Source organism: Phyllobates terribilis, unplaced genomic scaffold (assembly GCF_046119375.1).
Source record: "Phyllobates terribilis strain yellow unplaced genomic scaffold, ASM4611937v1 Scaffold_11__3_contigs__length_659146591, whole genome shotgun sequence".
In the NCBI taxonomy this organism is placed as follows: Eukaryota; Metazoa; Chordata; class Amphibia; order Anura; family Dendrobatidae; genus Phyllobates; species Phyllobates terribilis.
In genome coordinates this window covers 253,552,515-253,569,098 of record NW_027362771.1, presented here as the reverse complement: position 1 = coordinate 253,569,098, position 16,584 = coordinate 253,552,515, and the positions used below count along the sequence as shown (strand labels likewise).

Sequence of the window (16,584 nt, the reverse complement as noted above, 5' to 3'; positions counted from 1 at the left end):
GTAGTGTTGCTTGGATTTGATATATGATGATACCATGGTAGTGCCTATCATGTGTACATGATATTATTCTATTCAATTCTATTTAGAAAAACTTGAGAGTGAATTCATCATCAGGTTTTTTTCATCTAATCTAATAGCAGCATAATATAGAAACAGAGACCCTCATTCCAGCGATTTGTCACTTACTGGGCTGCTTGCTGTAGTTTTGATAAAATCATTGCTTTTTTAGCAGATGATTATCACTAGAGGACTAGTAAATCTGCTGCCATGTAGTCCTTCATATTCATGAGCTCTGTATAACCCCACCCCACCACTGATTGGCGGCATTCTGCCTATGCACAGTGTACACAGAAAGCTGCCAATCATTGGAGTGTGTGGACTGGGTTATACAGAGCTCAGCATTCAGAGAACTGGTAGATCTGCAGAATATAAAACAGGGATTTTATAAAATGTACAACACGCAGCCCAGTAAGTGATACATCGCTGGAATCAGGGTCTCTGTTCCCGGATTCATTTAAAAGTGTAATTAATTGACAGTGTTATTTACAAGAGTGTATTTGGATGACATGTACAAGGGACTAAATCTTATACAATCACGTATGTCAATTTATGAAAGATAACTTAATTGCTAGCATACCAGTTCACATAAGAGCGCTCAGGCAAGTGTACATGTAACAAATGTCTGGGACATTCTATCTCCAAAGTCAGTGGGTGTAATAATTACATAGTAACCACGTGCAATTAGACACAATTACAGTACTTTCCTGTTAATTTACATTTAGATAACTGTTTCTGATCAATGCGCTAATTACTATTTAATTTGCAGTGCTACCCAAATAGTACATAGTGTGACATTGCAGGAATTTAAGAGTCGAGTAACAATATCACATTGGTTCTCAGATATACAGTATTTAGAATTTAGTCAAATTTAAAAAAGACATACATTTTTTAATTGCTATAAGTAATTTAAAAAAACTGATCCTCAGTTTGAGGCCACATTCTCACTTTCAGTATTTGGTCATTATTTTACCTCAGTATCTGTAAGCCAAAACCAGGAGAGGAACAATCAGAGGAAAAGTATAATAGAAACACGTCACCACTTCTGTATTTATCACCCACTCCTGGTTTTGGCTTACACATACTGATGTAAAATACTGAATGTGTGAACGTGGCCTAAGAATGTATTTTATAGTGATTGTGCACCTTTTGCTACCGGTGGGGAATTAATAAACAGGAGACCCTACTTATTACCAAAAGGATAGGCCTAAAATTCCCATATATTAAAAATATCCAGTCCCAAATGAAAGTTGTCATGTCTACTACTACATAGATTGTAAATGTATATAATTTGTATTATATTACTCTTATCTACAGAATTGTTCCTTAGCTCCCTAGACAAGTAAGTATTTGACTTATCTCTTTAGGTAAAGGAAGGAATGCATCTCCTCATTACTGGCCCCAATGGCTGTGGGAAAAGTTCCCTATTCAGAATTCTAGGGGGCTTGTGGCCAGTTTATGAAGGTGTTCTATACAAACCTCCACCAGAGAAGATGTTTTATATCCCACAAAGGTGTGTATTGTTTTTATTATACTATTTTCATTGAGTATTTTTTGTTTAGTTGTGACTGAGAAAGATGTAATGTTTCATTAAAAATGTGAGAACATGCATTGCAATGAAGAGATGGGAGAATCAATATGCAGGACTCCGATCCATCAGCCAAGGTCAGTCATCTGTGACTGCTGGACATGAGGCTTGTGAATCTCCTTACCCCCTAGTCCCAGCATCCCCAGTCCCTCTTTTCATTAGCCGGACTGGTGTGATGCCATCAGTACTGTGTGAAAAACACACAATGTCACACCAGCCCTGCTAATCAAAAGAGGAGCTGGGGGTGCTGGGACTAGGGGGTAAGGAGATTCACAAGCCTCATGTCCAGCAGTCACAGATTAATGACCTGGCCGATGGACCGGAGTCCTGTGAATCTATTGTCCCATCTTTAGGTGCAATAATGCAATTCCTGCTATTCCTTAAAGGGCTATTCCAGTTGTGACAAGGTCACCGAGGGAGATAACCTAGTATTATCTCCATCAGTCCCACAGACTTAGAATGGAGCAGCACTGAACATGTCACATGTCCTGGTGGTCAATTGCGGTCAAGCGGTTGGACCACCACCTATATAACAGTTACTTTCTTCCCTATGGATAGGTGATGACCTGTTATACTATTATCCTATTAAAGCTAGCTACTGATAACCTAGAACATCAGGAAACCATGCACTGGATTGCAGTATAATATTAGATTTTACAAGACCAGAAGCAAAGAAAGTTAGGAAAGTCTTCTAATTAACTCACACAAATGTCTAAATCGGACGAGTGCAATCTGATTAAAAATCTGATTGTATTCAGACCAGTGTTATACTATGGCACAGTGCAGATCAGTGATTATTTTCTCATGCCGATTTGGCATGAAAAAACAATCACATCATGTTGCTAATGGCTGTGAGAATCTGATTGCACGCACCCATATAAGTCTATGGTTGCATGTAAAATATCGGACTGCACTCAGATGTCATCCGCGTGCAGTTCAATTCCCACGGACGCTGACAATGGATGAGATGGAAATATTACTTTCTCCGTCTCCTCTGCATCTGTGCTGTGATTCTCTCATGCAAGAGGATAGGAACACAGAGCACTGACACTCGGCTCACACTCTGAGAAAACCTACGCTCGTGTGACCCCGGCCTAATAGTGAAAGATATTTAGCTATCAGTTATTTTGGGCTTTTTTCTATTTTGTCTTTTTTGCCTTTTAAAATGAAGCTTTATATACCTTATACAGTATGTGACTGTCTGATAGTCCAGAATAACTAATTACATGCATAACCCAGGTAATAAAATTAGATTGACGGAGTCAGACCATAGAGATCTCACCAGTCACTAGAACAAAAATCCTATTGGTGGGACGACTCATGTGGATAGGTGATAAATATTACATTTGGTGGTAGGAAGAGCATTTCAAGTGAACCGTGCTATATAATTTTACAATATCCAAGATTTTACTATATAAAGTTCGTATATTATTAAATAGATCTGTTAGAGCTGATGAGGCTGGTGTACATACTTTTAAAATCTATGTCAGAGTGGCTAAAGTATATAATCCTAATATTAAGATTGGTATTTTAAGAGTCCATCTCATTTTAATATTAGGCAGGGAAACTTTCCCAATGGATTATATGGCCATTCTGACACTATACTTATCAGATCTAAGAGATTATTTTCTTTATGCATGCAGTTTATATTGTAAGATCTGATGACATATATCCTTTAATGATGATACGATGATATTTGATAATGCTATGTACTGTACAAATATGTCTTTGTAGAATAATATTATTTTTCTAGTCATAGGTTTCATTTGGGGAATATTTTGGAATAAATTAGAAGTATAAGGTCATTGTGTTGACCTTCTACATAGCTGCCCTTATTGAACATTGCATGTAGGAATTGCAGCCGGAATCAATCCCGCACGTGCGCCCCTCACAGTTTGTACAATGTCCAGGACTCACACAGGGCAGTGCAGAGAGGGCGGCTTTTATAACAATAGTGTGTCCTGGAAAGTCCTCTTAACCTTTCTTGCTGTAAATACTATGTAACATATAATTTGAAAATAACATTTTTCCAGGTTTTTCAAAATATTTTTCCATATGTGCTTTCATCTTGGGTTTGGCTTGGTGAGAATAACAGATTGGACCAATTCAGTTTGAACAGGCTTACCCAGATACAATATAATCCTTCTTACTGCTGCTTAGATTGACATAGGCTTCTTTCATTTCCTCATTTGGATCAATGTGTGTTGCATTATAAATCTTTTTTCTAGCAATAAGACTTCAGAATTAGTCCATCTGTTATTGTGTCTGTCCCGTTCGAAATGTAGGAAGCGACAGTGCTAAACAGGTATGTGGATTTATGTTATACTATAGATATATTTCTTACATTCTAGTAGTAGGGTTATTTTACAAATGGGTGTGACAGTATATATTTAGAGAACTAAAGCCCCCAAAGATCAGCAGAATAAAGAGCAAGAGTGACTACTAGAATTCTGTACACATACTGGCTGATGACCGGTTCATGCAGCGTTATGTGAATACCTTGTTTATTATATTGACGGCTGGGCCATACACGACGATTTTTGTTTTTACCATTTACCTTTCGTGTCTCCCTATTTCCTCATAGGTTGTAAGCTTGCGAGCAGGGCCCTCACTCTTTTTGGTATCTGTGTTATGTGTTATTCTGTATTTATTGTCTGCTCAAGTCCATTCTAAAATATAAATGCTGTGGAGTATGTTGGTGGTAAAGAAATAAAAAATATTATTATGTGGCCTCTAACTGGATAATTCAGGGTTAGCACTATACATTGTTGTGTAGTGCTCATAAACCCCTGCCATTTACCCCTATAAGCTAATAAACTGCATTGACACCGCATGCTTTCAGCTGTTTAAAGTCTAGCACAGAGGAGGAGAATTCATTTTCTCAAGGGACCACATGAAAGACCGTGGCTATTGTGGGGGGCCTGACCACCAAGAGAAACCTAATTTTGCTTATTATTAATATTATTAGTATTGTTTTATTATCACTTTATATTACTTTGTATCAGTTAATACTAAGCAGAATGTTGACTAGCTGCTACTGCTAATACATGTTACAGTAGGGCTTATTGTAACATATATTCTTACTTATAACAGCTAATCAAAATCATATAATTAACTGAATTTTATAACATTTATCCAAAGCTGGTCTGGTCTAGCACATTCTGCCAATATCTCATCCACAGACACGTGATTGATGTCCCAGCGAGGCCCTCTCCGCATCCTTCCTTTCCTTTGGCACAGCAGCATGCATGCACTGAGCATGCAGGAAATTGCTGTATCAAACGTCCAAAGTAAGGGACAATTCATAGGATTGTGACTCATGACATAAGTAGAGTGGGCCTTCTTGGTATTCAATAACGCCTCTCTGGGCATGATATCGGCAAGAAAGGACTAGATGGTAAAATGCTGGGCGCACACCTTTTGGAATAGTCCTGGTAATTTTATTTTGTGGTTCCATGTTATTAGATAGTGATTTTTGCGAAAATGCAGGGAATTTTAGATTAAAAGTGGGAATGACAGGAAGTGGATGCAGCACTGTTATACACTTATATAAGCAAATCCTGCTAACAGGTTCCCTTTAAATGTGTGGTTAAATTCATCATTTAGTGTGCCTTGTTGTGCATTTAGTTTCACCTGCTAGTAGATATCATGTTCCATTTTATCTATGAGCTAAGTGATAAAAAATAACAGCCCCATTCATCTAAAGAGAGATTTTAAAGGGAATCTGTCACCCCCTAGCACTTATCTGACCTCTAATATGGGCATACAGGTGATAGAAATGTAAATCTATTCCTACCTGTATGCCTCATATTAGAGGTCTGGTTGCTGTGAAATGTCTTTTTATTCCTACAAGTTTCTGATGTGTTCCAGTCCCGGCCTCCTGTGTGAATTACAATGCTTCCCCCCTCCCCTGCATGTCACAGTGTCTGGATTTGGCTGCTGCAACTGCACATCACAGGACACTGTGACATGCAGGGGAGGGGGGAAACATGCTAATTCACACAGGAGGTGGGGATTTCTTCCAGGCCCCGGCTCCACAGTATCAGAAACTTGACTGAACAAAAAGACATTTTACAGCAACCAGACCTCTTATATGAGGCATACAAGTAGGTATGGATTTACATTTCTATCACCTGTATGCTGATATTAGAGGTCAGGTAAGTGCCAGAGGGTGACAGATTCCCTTTAAAAACTGATGAACATGTTGCAGAAATAAGTATAACACGTTGTAACATACCTGGCGGCGTCCTTGCATAGTGGTCCATCTCCCACTGTGCAAGAGCGCGCACTTGATCTCCAGTCCAGAATGTCTCTCTGGCTTCCCTCCATGCTGTCTGTTTGTGTCTGTTTCTGCTGCTTAAGGGCGGCGCCCGATCACTTCCTGTTTCTTGTACCTGCTGTGGGCACACCCCTTGTGCGTCCTCAGCCTATTGCTGTCTGTCTCCTGGTATTTAAACCAGCTGCTCCAATTAACCCATGCCTGAGCATTGTGTTTCATTCAGTGTGTGCTTTCACTCCGAAGGTGCCAGGTCCCGTTCTGTGTTCTCTTGTCTGTCCTGTCTGAACACGCTCCTAGCCTGTTCCTCCCGCCTTCTAGGGGCCGATTACCTAGACCCGCTCCTGTATCTTGTCTGTCCTGTCTGAACACGCTCCTTGCCTGTTCATTCCGCCTCTCTGGGGGCCGTATTCCCAGACCCGCTCCTGTATCCCGCTGCAGTGTCGGTCTCCTCCGTACACTCAGTTCCAGTCTGAACTCTCTCCTATCTTTTACCTGTTTTTTCTGTATGTCCGTTCCTTTCCTTTTTCTGCAGAGTCTGAACTCGTACCTAACTCCTGCTTGTTGTCTCTGTACTCCCGTTTGTGAGTTTGTGGTCCACTCGCTACTTCACTGCAAGTACCCTGTGGGTATCTGGCTCTGCCTTTCCCTTCCTGTCTGTTCCGTGTGAACTGAACCCTGTCCCCCCTGCTCTGCCTTGCTCACCGCTCTGGCGGTTCTAGCCTGCTCTGCCTTGCTCACTGCTCCGGCAGCCTTGCTCCGCTCTGACCCTTTTGCTCACCGCTCCAGGCGGCCTCGTCCTGCTCTGCTCTTGCTCACCGCTTCTGGCGGTCTCGTTCTGCTCTGCTCTTGCTCACCGCTCCTGGCGGTCTCGCCCTGCTCTGCTCTTGCTCACCGCTCCTGGCGGTCTCGTCCTGCTCTGCTCTTGCTCACCGCTCCAGGCGGCCTCGTCCTGCTCTGCTCTTGCTCACCGCACCTGGTGGTCTCGTCCTGCTCTGCTCTTGCTCACCGCTCCGGGCGGTCTCGTCCTGCTCTGCTCTTGCTCACCGCTCCGGGCGGTCTCGTCCTGCTCTGCTCTTGCTCACCGCTCCGGGCGGTCTCGTCCTGCTCTGCTCTTGCTCACCGCTCCGGGCGGTCTCGTCCTGCTCTGCTCTTGCTCACCGCTCCGGGCGGTCTCGTCCTGCTCTGCTCTTGCTCACCGCTCCGGGCGGTCTCGTCCTGCTCTGCTCTTGCTCACCGCTCCGGGCGGTCTCATCCTGCTCTGCTCTTGCTCACCGCTCCGGGCGGTCTCGTCCTGCTCTGCTCTTGCTCACCGCTCCGGGCGGTCTCGTCCTGCTCTGCTCTTGCTCACCGCTCCGGGCGGTCTCGTCCTGCTCTGCTCTTGCTCACCGCTCCGGGCGGTCTCGTCCTGCTCTGCTCTTGCTCACCGCTCCGGGCGGTCTCGTCCTGTTCTGCTCCTGCTCACCGCTCCGGGCGGTCTCGTCCTGCTTTGCTCTTGCTCACCGCTCCGGGCGGTCTCGTCCTGCTCTGCTCTTGCTCACCGCTCCGGGCGGTCTCCTCCTGCTCTGCTCTTGCTCACCGCTCCGGGCGGTCTCGTCCTGCTCTGCTCTCGCTCACCGCTCCGGGCGGTCTCGTCCTGCTCTGCTCTCGCTCACCGCTCCGGGCGGTCTCGTCCTGCTCTGCTCTCGCTCACCGCTCCGGGCGGTCTCGTCCTGCTCTGCTCTCGCTCACCGCTCCGGGCGGTCTCGTCCTGCTCTGCTCTCGCTCACCGCTCCGGGCGGTCTCGTCCTGCTCTGCTCTCGCTCACCGCTCCGGGCGGTCTCGTCCTGCTCTGCTCTCGCTCACCGCTCCGGGCGGTCTCGTCCTGCTCTGCTCTCGCTCACCGCTCCGGGCGGTCTCGTCCTGCTCTGCTCTCGCTCACCGCTCCGGGCGGTCTCGTCCTGCTCTGCTCTCGCTCACCGCTCCGGGCGGTCTCGTCCTGCTCTGCTCTCGCTCACCGCTCCGGGCGGTCTCGTCCTGCTCTGCTCTCGCTCACCGCTCCAGGCGGTCTCGTCCTGCTCTGCTCTCGCTCACCGCTCCGGGCGGTCTCGTCCTGCTCTGCTCTCGCTCACCGCTCCGGGCGGTCTCGTCCTGCTCTGCTCTCGCTCACCGCTCCGGGCGGTCTCGTCCTGCTCTGCTCTCGCTCACCGCTCCGGGCGGTCTCGTCCTGCCCTGCTCTCGCTCACCGCTCCGGGCGGTCTCGTCCTGCTCTGCTCTCGCTCACCGCTCCGGGCGGTCTCGTCCTGCTCTGCTCTCGCTCACCGCTCCGGGCGGTCTCGTCCTGCTCTGCTCTCGCTCACCGCTCCGGGCGGTCTCGTCCTGCTCTGCTCTTGCTCACCGCTCCGGGCGGTCTCCTCCTGCTCTGCTCTTGCTCACCGCTCCGGGCGGTCTCGTCCTGCTCTGCTCTTGCTCACCGCTCCGGGCGGTCTCGTCCTGCTCTGCTCTTGCTCACCGCTCCGGGCGGTCTCGTCCTGCTCTGCTCTTGCTCACCGCTCCTGGCGGTCTCGTCCTGCTCTGCTCTCGCTCACCGCTCCGGGCGGTCTCGTCCTGCTCTGCTCTCGCTCACCGCTCCGGGCGGTCTCGTCCTGCTCTGCTCTCGCTCACCGCTCCGGGCGGTCTCGTCCTGCTCTGCTCTCGCTCACCGCTCCGGGCGGTCTCGTCCTGCTCTGCTCTTGCTCACCGCTCCGGGCGGTCTCGTCCTGCTCTGCTCTCGCTCACCGCTCCGGGCGGTCTCGTCCTGTTCTGCTCTCGCTCACCGCTCCGGGCGGTCTCGTCCTGCCCTGCTCTCGCTCACCTCTCTGGGCGGCCTCACTCTGCTGTGTTTGTCCGCCACATCTGTGGTTCTGTTCCAGAGTCCCAGTGTGTACTGGGTCCTATCCCGCCTGTGTTCCTACCTGCTAGTGCCTTCCTGTCTGCACTCTAGCCGTGCTTGCCTTTACCCCCCTGCCTGCATACCCGCCTGCCTGCATAGCAGTCGTGCCTGCCTATTCCCACCAGTCTGTGTGCCAGCCTAACCAGTCTGTTCCTGTATTCCCCTGTGTGGGTCAACAGCCGTGTCCGGGGTCTGTCCTGGAGTAGCACCTGGTCCCTCTGCTCGGTTCCTCCTTGGTGCACTGGCGTCGTATGCCGTCGTGCGACCCTGGTCGGATCGGGTGAATACCTAGTTACGCCCCTCCAGGCATTCACTCTCCGGCACGGTCCAGTGGAATCACACGCACACGCCGCTCAGCCCGGGCGTGTGCATTACAGCATGCTCAGGCCATGGTTCCCGTTGAGCCCCACGGCCTTCGCTCTCAGAGACGTTTTCAGTGAATACGTGCATTAAAAATAACTAAAAAAATTTTTTTCTTTAGCTGAGTTCCAGGCGAAGTACGCACCCGTCCAGATGGATCTTTCTGCACTCGTTCCTGCGGATCCGCCACGGTACTTTGGGGATCCAAAACAAAGTCGTGCATTTGTGGAGCAATGCATGCTACACTTCAAGGCCTACCCTCTCTATTTTCCTTCCGATTGGGCTAAAGTGGCCTTTATGATTGACTACCTAGCGGGTGATGCCTTGAAATGGGTCACTCCCCTATGGGAAGCATGGGATCCTGTCGTCCTTGACCTGCAGGCCTTCCTGGTGGCCTTTCATATGGTCTTCGAGGACCCTAACCCTGAAGCCCCTGCTGAAGCTTCGCTTCCCAATATCCCGGAGCAGCCCCGACGGGTAATGTGTGTGGGTAGCGCACTTGTCCTCCTGCCCGAAGAGACTACTGCCCATCCAGACTCCACACAGGATGACTACGCTCTCTGGAATACTTCTCACAACCTCAAGAGGCAGTACAGACGTGCTAGACGTAGAGACAAGCCGTCACGCCAGGGTCTGTCCTCCCTGAGACCTCCTGACCCCAACCTTGAAGTCCCTACTGAAGCTTCATCTCCCTGTATCCCGGAGACGCCCCAACGGGTAATGTGCGTGGGTAGTGCACCAGTTCTCCTGCCCGAAGAGACTACTGCCCATCCAGACTCCACACAGGAGAACTTCCTGCACCCGGCATCAGGTGCTTCACCCACTTTAACCAGTGTGCATGTCCAAGGATGCTCCGAAGCTGTGATTACCTCCGAGTCTGTGCATCTCTACTACTTGGCGGAGGACCCCCTGTTGCCTCCTGAAATCCTCCGGGATACCACTCGATGACAAATGGAGAGAGACTTCTCTACACCCGGTACTCGATACTTTGTCCGCTCCGTCTTGTGAGCCTGACAATGGGTACCCCAAAGTGGTAGTTACCCCCGAGTCTCTACACCCCTCCGACCAGGCGGAGGACCTCCAGTTGTCCCCAGAACCCTTCGGGGTGCTACCTGGTAGCGAAAGGACAGAGACTCTCCTATACTCAGTACCCGATACCTCGCCTGCTTCGTCCAGTGAGTCTGACCTAGTGTACTCTGAAGCAGATGTTTTCTCCGAGCCTCTGCACTCTTCTGACCCGGCGGAGGACCTCCAGTTGTTTCCTGAATCCTCCGGGGTACCACCAGATAACAAAGAGACAGTGACTTTTCCTCATCCTGTACCTGATAACCCGTCTATTTCTTCCTGCGAGTTTGACAAGATGTACCTCGAAACAGAGATTACCCCCAAGTCTCTGCTCCCCTCCAACCCGGGGGAGGGCTTCCAGTTGTCTCCTGTACCCTCTGGGGTGCCACCTGAAGATATGTGGAGAGAGACTTCCTTGTGTGCTGTTCCTGGTACTCCACCCGTTTCGTCTGTTGCTGAGGATGGCTGGATAGGAGGTAGCATCCTAGCTAACCAGATGAGACCAGTTTTTCTTGTGGACAGTGGAAGTGATCTCCTTGAAGTGAAGGATTGGCCCTCGAATTCCCTGCGGAAGATTCTGGCAGGCCTGAAGAAGAGGGGGCGTAAGGGGGGAGGTACTGTAACATACCTGGCGGCGTCCTTGCATAGTGGTCCATCTCCCACTGTGCAAGAGCGCGCACTTGATCTCCAGTCCAGAATGTCTCTCTGGCTTCCCTCCATGCTGTCTGTTTGTGTCTGTTTCTGCTGCTTAAGGGCGGCGCCCGATCACTTCCTGTTTCTTGTACCTGCTGTGGGCACACCCCTTGTGCGTCCTCAGCCTATTGCTGTCTGTCTCCTGGTATTTAAACCAGCTGCTCCAATTAACCCATGCCTGAGCATTGTGTTTCATTCAGTGTGTGCTTTCACTCTGAAGGTGCCAGGTCCCGTTCTGTGTTCTCTTGTCTGTCCTGTCTGAACACGCTCCTAGCCTGTTCCTCCCGCCTTCTAGGGGCCGATTACCTAGACCCGCTCCTGTATCTGGTCTGTCCTGTCTGAACACGCTCCTTGCCTGTTCGTTCCGCCTCTCTGGGGGCCGTATTCCCAGACCCGCTCCTGTATCCCGCTGCAGTGTCGGTCTCCTCCGTACACTCAGTTCCAGTCTGAACTCTCTCCTATCTTTTACCTGTTTTTTCTGTATGTCCGTTCCTTTCCTTTTTCTGCAGAGTCTGAACTCGTACCTAACTCCTGCTTGTTGTCTCTGTACTCCCGTTTGTGAGTTTGTGGTCCACTCGCTACTTCACTGCAAGTACCCTGTGGGTATCTGGCTCTGCCTTTCCCTTCCTGTCTGTTCCGTGTGAACTGAGCCCTGTCCCCCCTGCTCTGCCTTGCTCACCGCTCTGGCGGTTCTAGCCTGCTCTGCCTTGCTCACTGCTCCGGCAGCCTTGCTCCGCTCTGACCCTTTTGCTCACTGCTCCGGCAGCCTTGCTCCGCTCTGACTCTTTTGCTCGCTGCTCCGGCAGCCTTGCTCCGCTCTGACCCTTTTGCTCGCTGCTCCGGCAGCCTTGCTCCGCTCTGACCCTTTTGCTCGCTGCTCCGGCAGCCTTGCTCCGCTCTGACTCCTTGCTCACTGCTCCGGCAGTCTCGCTCAGCTCTGACCTTTTGCTCACCACTCCAGGCGGTCTCGTCCTGCTCTGCTCTTGCTCACCGCTCCAGGCGGCCTCGTCCTGCTCTGCTCTTGCTCACCGCTTCTGGCGGTCTCGTCCTGCTCTGCTCTTGCTCACCGCTCCTGGCGGTCTCGTCCTGCTCTGCTCTTGCTCACCGCTCCTGGCGGTCTCGTCCTGCTCTGCTCTTGCTCACCGCTCCAGGCGGTCTCGTCCTGCTCTGCTCTTGCTCACCGCTCCGGGCGGTCTCGTCCTGCTCTGCTCTTGCTCACCGCTCCGGGCGGTCTCGTCCTGCTCTGCTCTTGCTCACTGCTCCGGGCGGCCTCGTCCTGCTCTGCTCTCGCTCACCGCTCCGGGCGGTCTCGTCCTGCTCTGCTTTTGCTCACCGCTCCGGGCGGTCTCGTCCTGCTCTGCTCTCGCTCACCACTCCGGGCGGTCTCGTCCTGCTCTGCTCTCGCTCACCGCTCCGGGTGGTCTCGTCCTGCTCTGCTCTCGCTCACCGCTCCGGGCGGTCTCGTCCTGCTCTGCTCTCGCTCACCGCTCCGGGCGGTCTCGTCCTGCTCTGCTCTCGCTCACCGCTCCGGGCGGTCTCGTCCTGCTCTGCTCTCGCTCACCGCTCCGGGCGGTCTCGTCCTGCTCTGCTCTCGCTCACCGCTCCGGGCGGTCTCGTCCTGCTCTGCTCTCGCTCACCGCTCCGGGCGGTCTCGTCCTGCTCTGCTCTCGCTCACCGCTCCGGGCGGTCTTGTCCTGCTCTGCTCTCGCTCACCGCTCCGGGCGGTCTCGTCCTGCCCTGCTCTCGCTCACCTCTCTGGGCGGCCTCACTCTGCTGTGTTTGTCCGCCACATCTGTGGTTCTGTTCCAGAGTCCCAGTGTGTACTGGGTCCTATCCCGCCTGTGTTCCTACCTGCTAGTGCCTTCCTGTCTGCACTCTAGCTGTGCTTGCCTGTACCCCCCTGCCTGCATACCCACCTGCCTGCATACCAGTCGTGCCTGCCTATTCCCACCAGTCTGTGTGCCAGCCTAACCAGTCTGTTCCTGTATTCCCCTGTGTGGGTCAACAGCCGTGTCCGGGGTCTGTCCTGGAGTAGCACCTGGTCCCTCTGCTCGGTTCCTCCTTGGTGCACTGGCGTCGTATGCCATCGTGCGACCCTGGTCGGATCGGGTGAATACCTAGTTACGCCCCTCCAGGCATTCACTCTCCGGCACGGTCCAGTGGAATCACACGCACACGCCGCTCAGCCCGGGCGTGTGCATTACACACGTCCTTACAACTTCTGATAAATCCACGTATTTGTATATTAAAGAAGGTAGAAATAATTGCCATCATTGTTGTCCTTATGTCTCATAAATCAGCCTACACTCAAAGCCTCGCATTGTGTAAAAAAGAGTGTACTGAAAAATTAGAGGTACTCATATTCCATTGAGACAGTCAAGTTTTAGCTGGCATGTAAATTCTTAAACTTTTCTTTTTTTGCAAAAAAGAAAACTTCGTCATCGTTATTGATAATACTTGATTCAGAGTTCTTACTGATTTCCATCCGGACTACTCTGACATGTTTGGTCCACGTTCAAGGACAGTTTTATTTTATTAACTTCATGTAATTTTGGCATAAAATTATGTTTGTAACTAAGTTTCATTCAAGATTTTGCACCACAATCTGTGTGTATTGCTGGCTGCAGTATTAGTTTACTGAGAATCCATAAGTGTACTCCAAACAGGAGAGATTGCATCTTTCATCTGTCTTTTTCTGAGCTACTCTTATCTGATTTATGATCACTGACCACATCAAAGTTGAATGTGTCAGGAAACAAATTGGCTTTTCAGTTCAATGGTGCAAAATTTTTAATTAAACCCAGTTGCATAAATTATTTTTAGCCCCCCAAAAAATTCATTTAAGTGAATAAAAAATGTCCTCAAATGTGGATAACACCATTAGAAGGAAACTGTCATGTCCCCAAATTAACCTGCAGATATAGGGTTAATCTACAGGTTAATAGTGTTCTAAAGTTTCCTGCTGCCTCACTTAAAGCCCGGCTACCAAGAGGAAATTAACTTTTTTCCTCCTGGGACTATTTGTCTTTCAGTCATAGAGACATTGCGGCGTGGCTTCAGTCACTACTCAGTACATAGTGACCAGCGGCTGTAAGTATGCCCTGGCACATTGACTGACAACCGTCTCTGCACTGATACGCTGCTGAGCTAGCTGTCAGTCAGTGCCGGGGGTATGCTTACAGCCAACGCTCACTGTATACTGTGTGGGGGCTGATGCCACACCAACACCCCTCTGCGACTGAAACACCGATTGACCATATATATGCAGGTTAATAGCATTTGGGGACGTGACATATTCCCTTTAAGGGTGAGAACACATAGTGTGGCTGGCCGATTAGACAATACCCCATCCACCAGCCACAGGCAATAGCCATATGATTGTGAAACGAAATTGTGTGGCCAATGCCCACGATTGGCAGGAGGAGGTTTGACAGTGCGGCTAGTCACCAGGCCAGTTGCACGTGTAGTCTCACCCTTAGTAGTAGAACATTGCAGTTTAAAATTTTTGCATTAGTGTGTGGGAATAAACCTTTCTATCAAAAAGCTAATTATATACTGAACAGTGTGCACTCTATATAATCCATTGTTTTTATCAGGCCATATATGTCAATTGGAACATTGAGGGATCAAGTAATCTATCCTGATTTAGTGGATGACATGCATGAAAAAGGATATGAAGACGAAGATCTTGAGCGTATTCTTGACATTGTACATCTAAATCATATTGTGCAACGGGAAGGAGGTACATATTTTTTTCCCAAGGGCTCTTCAGAATGCTTACTGTGTCTGTACAATATGATTGTATTACTATGTAAATTTCCACTACAGGACAGTGACGCGCCCCTGGGGCCGTGGGGTACTCGGCAGCCGGGCCTTATGGCTGCTTTTGGGGGAGATCACAGTGGCTGGCGCGGTCCGTGACCCAGGGCGGTCAGTGAAAAGGGGAACTTCTATTGTATGGGGTTTTTGGGATTTTTCGTGACGCCACCTGTGGTGTCTGGTGAGGATCACCAGCGCTGCAACAGTCCTCTGAGGCTAATGGTAGGGCAGCTTGTGATGCAACAGCTCCCCACAGGTGGAGCAGGCCTCAGGGCAGTGTAGAATAAATAGAGGTGCGCTGGGCGTTGTAGTGCAGGGAGGGAAATGGCACCGGCGAAATAAAGGAGCGGAGGCAGTTCAGTGCAGTTATCCAAGATTTACTCACAGTTCTTAGACAGTCCACAGGTGCACTGTACTGGTGCAAGCCTCCCGCTTCGCACTGCGTTCACCGGGCAGGGGTCCAGTCCTTCCTCAGCCAGTTCGGGTGTACCTGGCGGAACCCCACTTTGTTATGTACCTCTCTAGACCGACTTCACACTGGGTCTTTACTCCCTCCTGCCCTGCGCTTCCCACTGTGAATCCTGTTCGGGTGCTGCGAGGTCCCCCCTGTCCGTTGGAGTTGCACAGACCTGCTTGACCTTACTTGGATTGAAGTGGGAGTTTGGCTCCTGGCTATAGAAGTCAGAAGCCTCCCGTTTTTCCAGCCGAGGCTTGAAGCTGCACGACTGGGCCAGGGGCCGGTCCCCTTCTTGGGGCCTAGATCCTCCTGACACTTGGCAGGTTCGGGGTGTACGAGTGCCGCCTGCACTCGCCGTACTCCCCTAGGATCCCTTTCACAGAACGGAGCCTACTCCCTGCTCCCCTCCTGGGCCTCAGTCCTGGGCCCTTGTAGTGGAGCAGAGCTCCTAAAGAGACTCTGCTCCCAGACTGTTCCTCTGAACTGTCCCTACTCCAACTCCCTTTTTCTGTTAAGATATCTACCTTTTATATATCTACTGTGTGAGTGCTCCCATTAACTACTTCCTCCACCCACACCCACTTCTGGTTTCCCCCCTACCTTTGGGTTCCCCCCACCCCAGCCAGGGTCAGGGCTCATCAGAAAACTACATTGCGTCTTGCCCCTCCTGCTGGCCTGGGGTAGTGTAGTGTTGGATGTAGGTGTTGGGGTTCTGTGCAGCACTCCCTCCTTACCTGAGAGAAAGGGAGACACCACACCTCTGGGTGAGGTGCGTACCTCTGTGGCAACCGAACCCTCAGGGGCGCCACATTCCCCCCCGGTAAAATACAGCACGTCCGCGGGCTGGAACAAAGCAAAAACATGGAATAAATGACATGCAAAATTTTTGAATGCATTCGCATATAAGACTATAAAAACATTCTTCCCTTTATGGGAGGCACATCACTTTTAAACGTTACATTATGAAATATCATAAGAGCACTTATTCCTATAAAACTGTTTTCATACAAAACATTTTCAAGAGCGTTTCTGCACCAGGGTGCAACAGCAGCAGAATGAGAGACCCGTCTACAAACCCTCAACGTAGGCCCTGGGCGTGGCTGCAGGGCATAGACGATCCAGACACTGGACCTCGTCTTCCGCCACGCCAAACGGGTTTTTGTTCTGAGGTAATGATTGTACTTATAAAACCAATAGGGTGCACTTTACTAAGTGCTAAACTATTTATAGTGGAAAGTTTTTATGGAGATCACTGTCCTCGTCCCTAATGTCTTTTTACCCTGACGGGTACTTAGATAAACACACTATTAACCAAAAACGGCAAACACAGCACCCGGACGGGTGACTATATACAGTTA

General features: G+C 50.0%; 1 protein-coding gene across 1 annotated transcript in view; it reads left to right on the top strand.

Moving 5' to 3' along the window:
- The window catches only part of ABCD2 (ATP binding cassette subfamily D member 2), a 54,298-nt gene that overhangs the window by 25,697 nt on the left and 12,017 nt on the right, over positions 1–16,584 (top strand). Inside the window, exons 6-7 of the mRNA XM_073652170.1 lie at positions 1,425–1,570; positions 14,547–14,692. Coding sequence (XP_073508271.1) covers positions 1,425–1,570; positions 14,547–14,692 — 292 coding nt within the window. The remainder of the gene's footprint in view (positions 1–1,424; positions 1,571–14,546; positions 14,693–16,584) is intronic.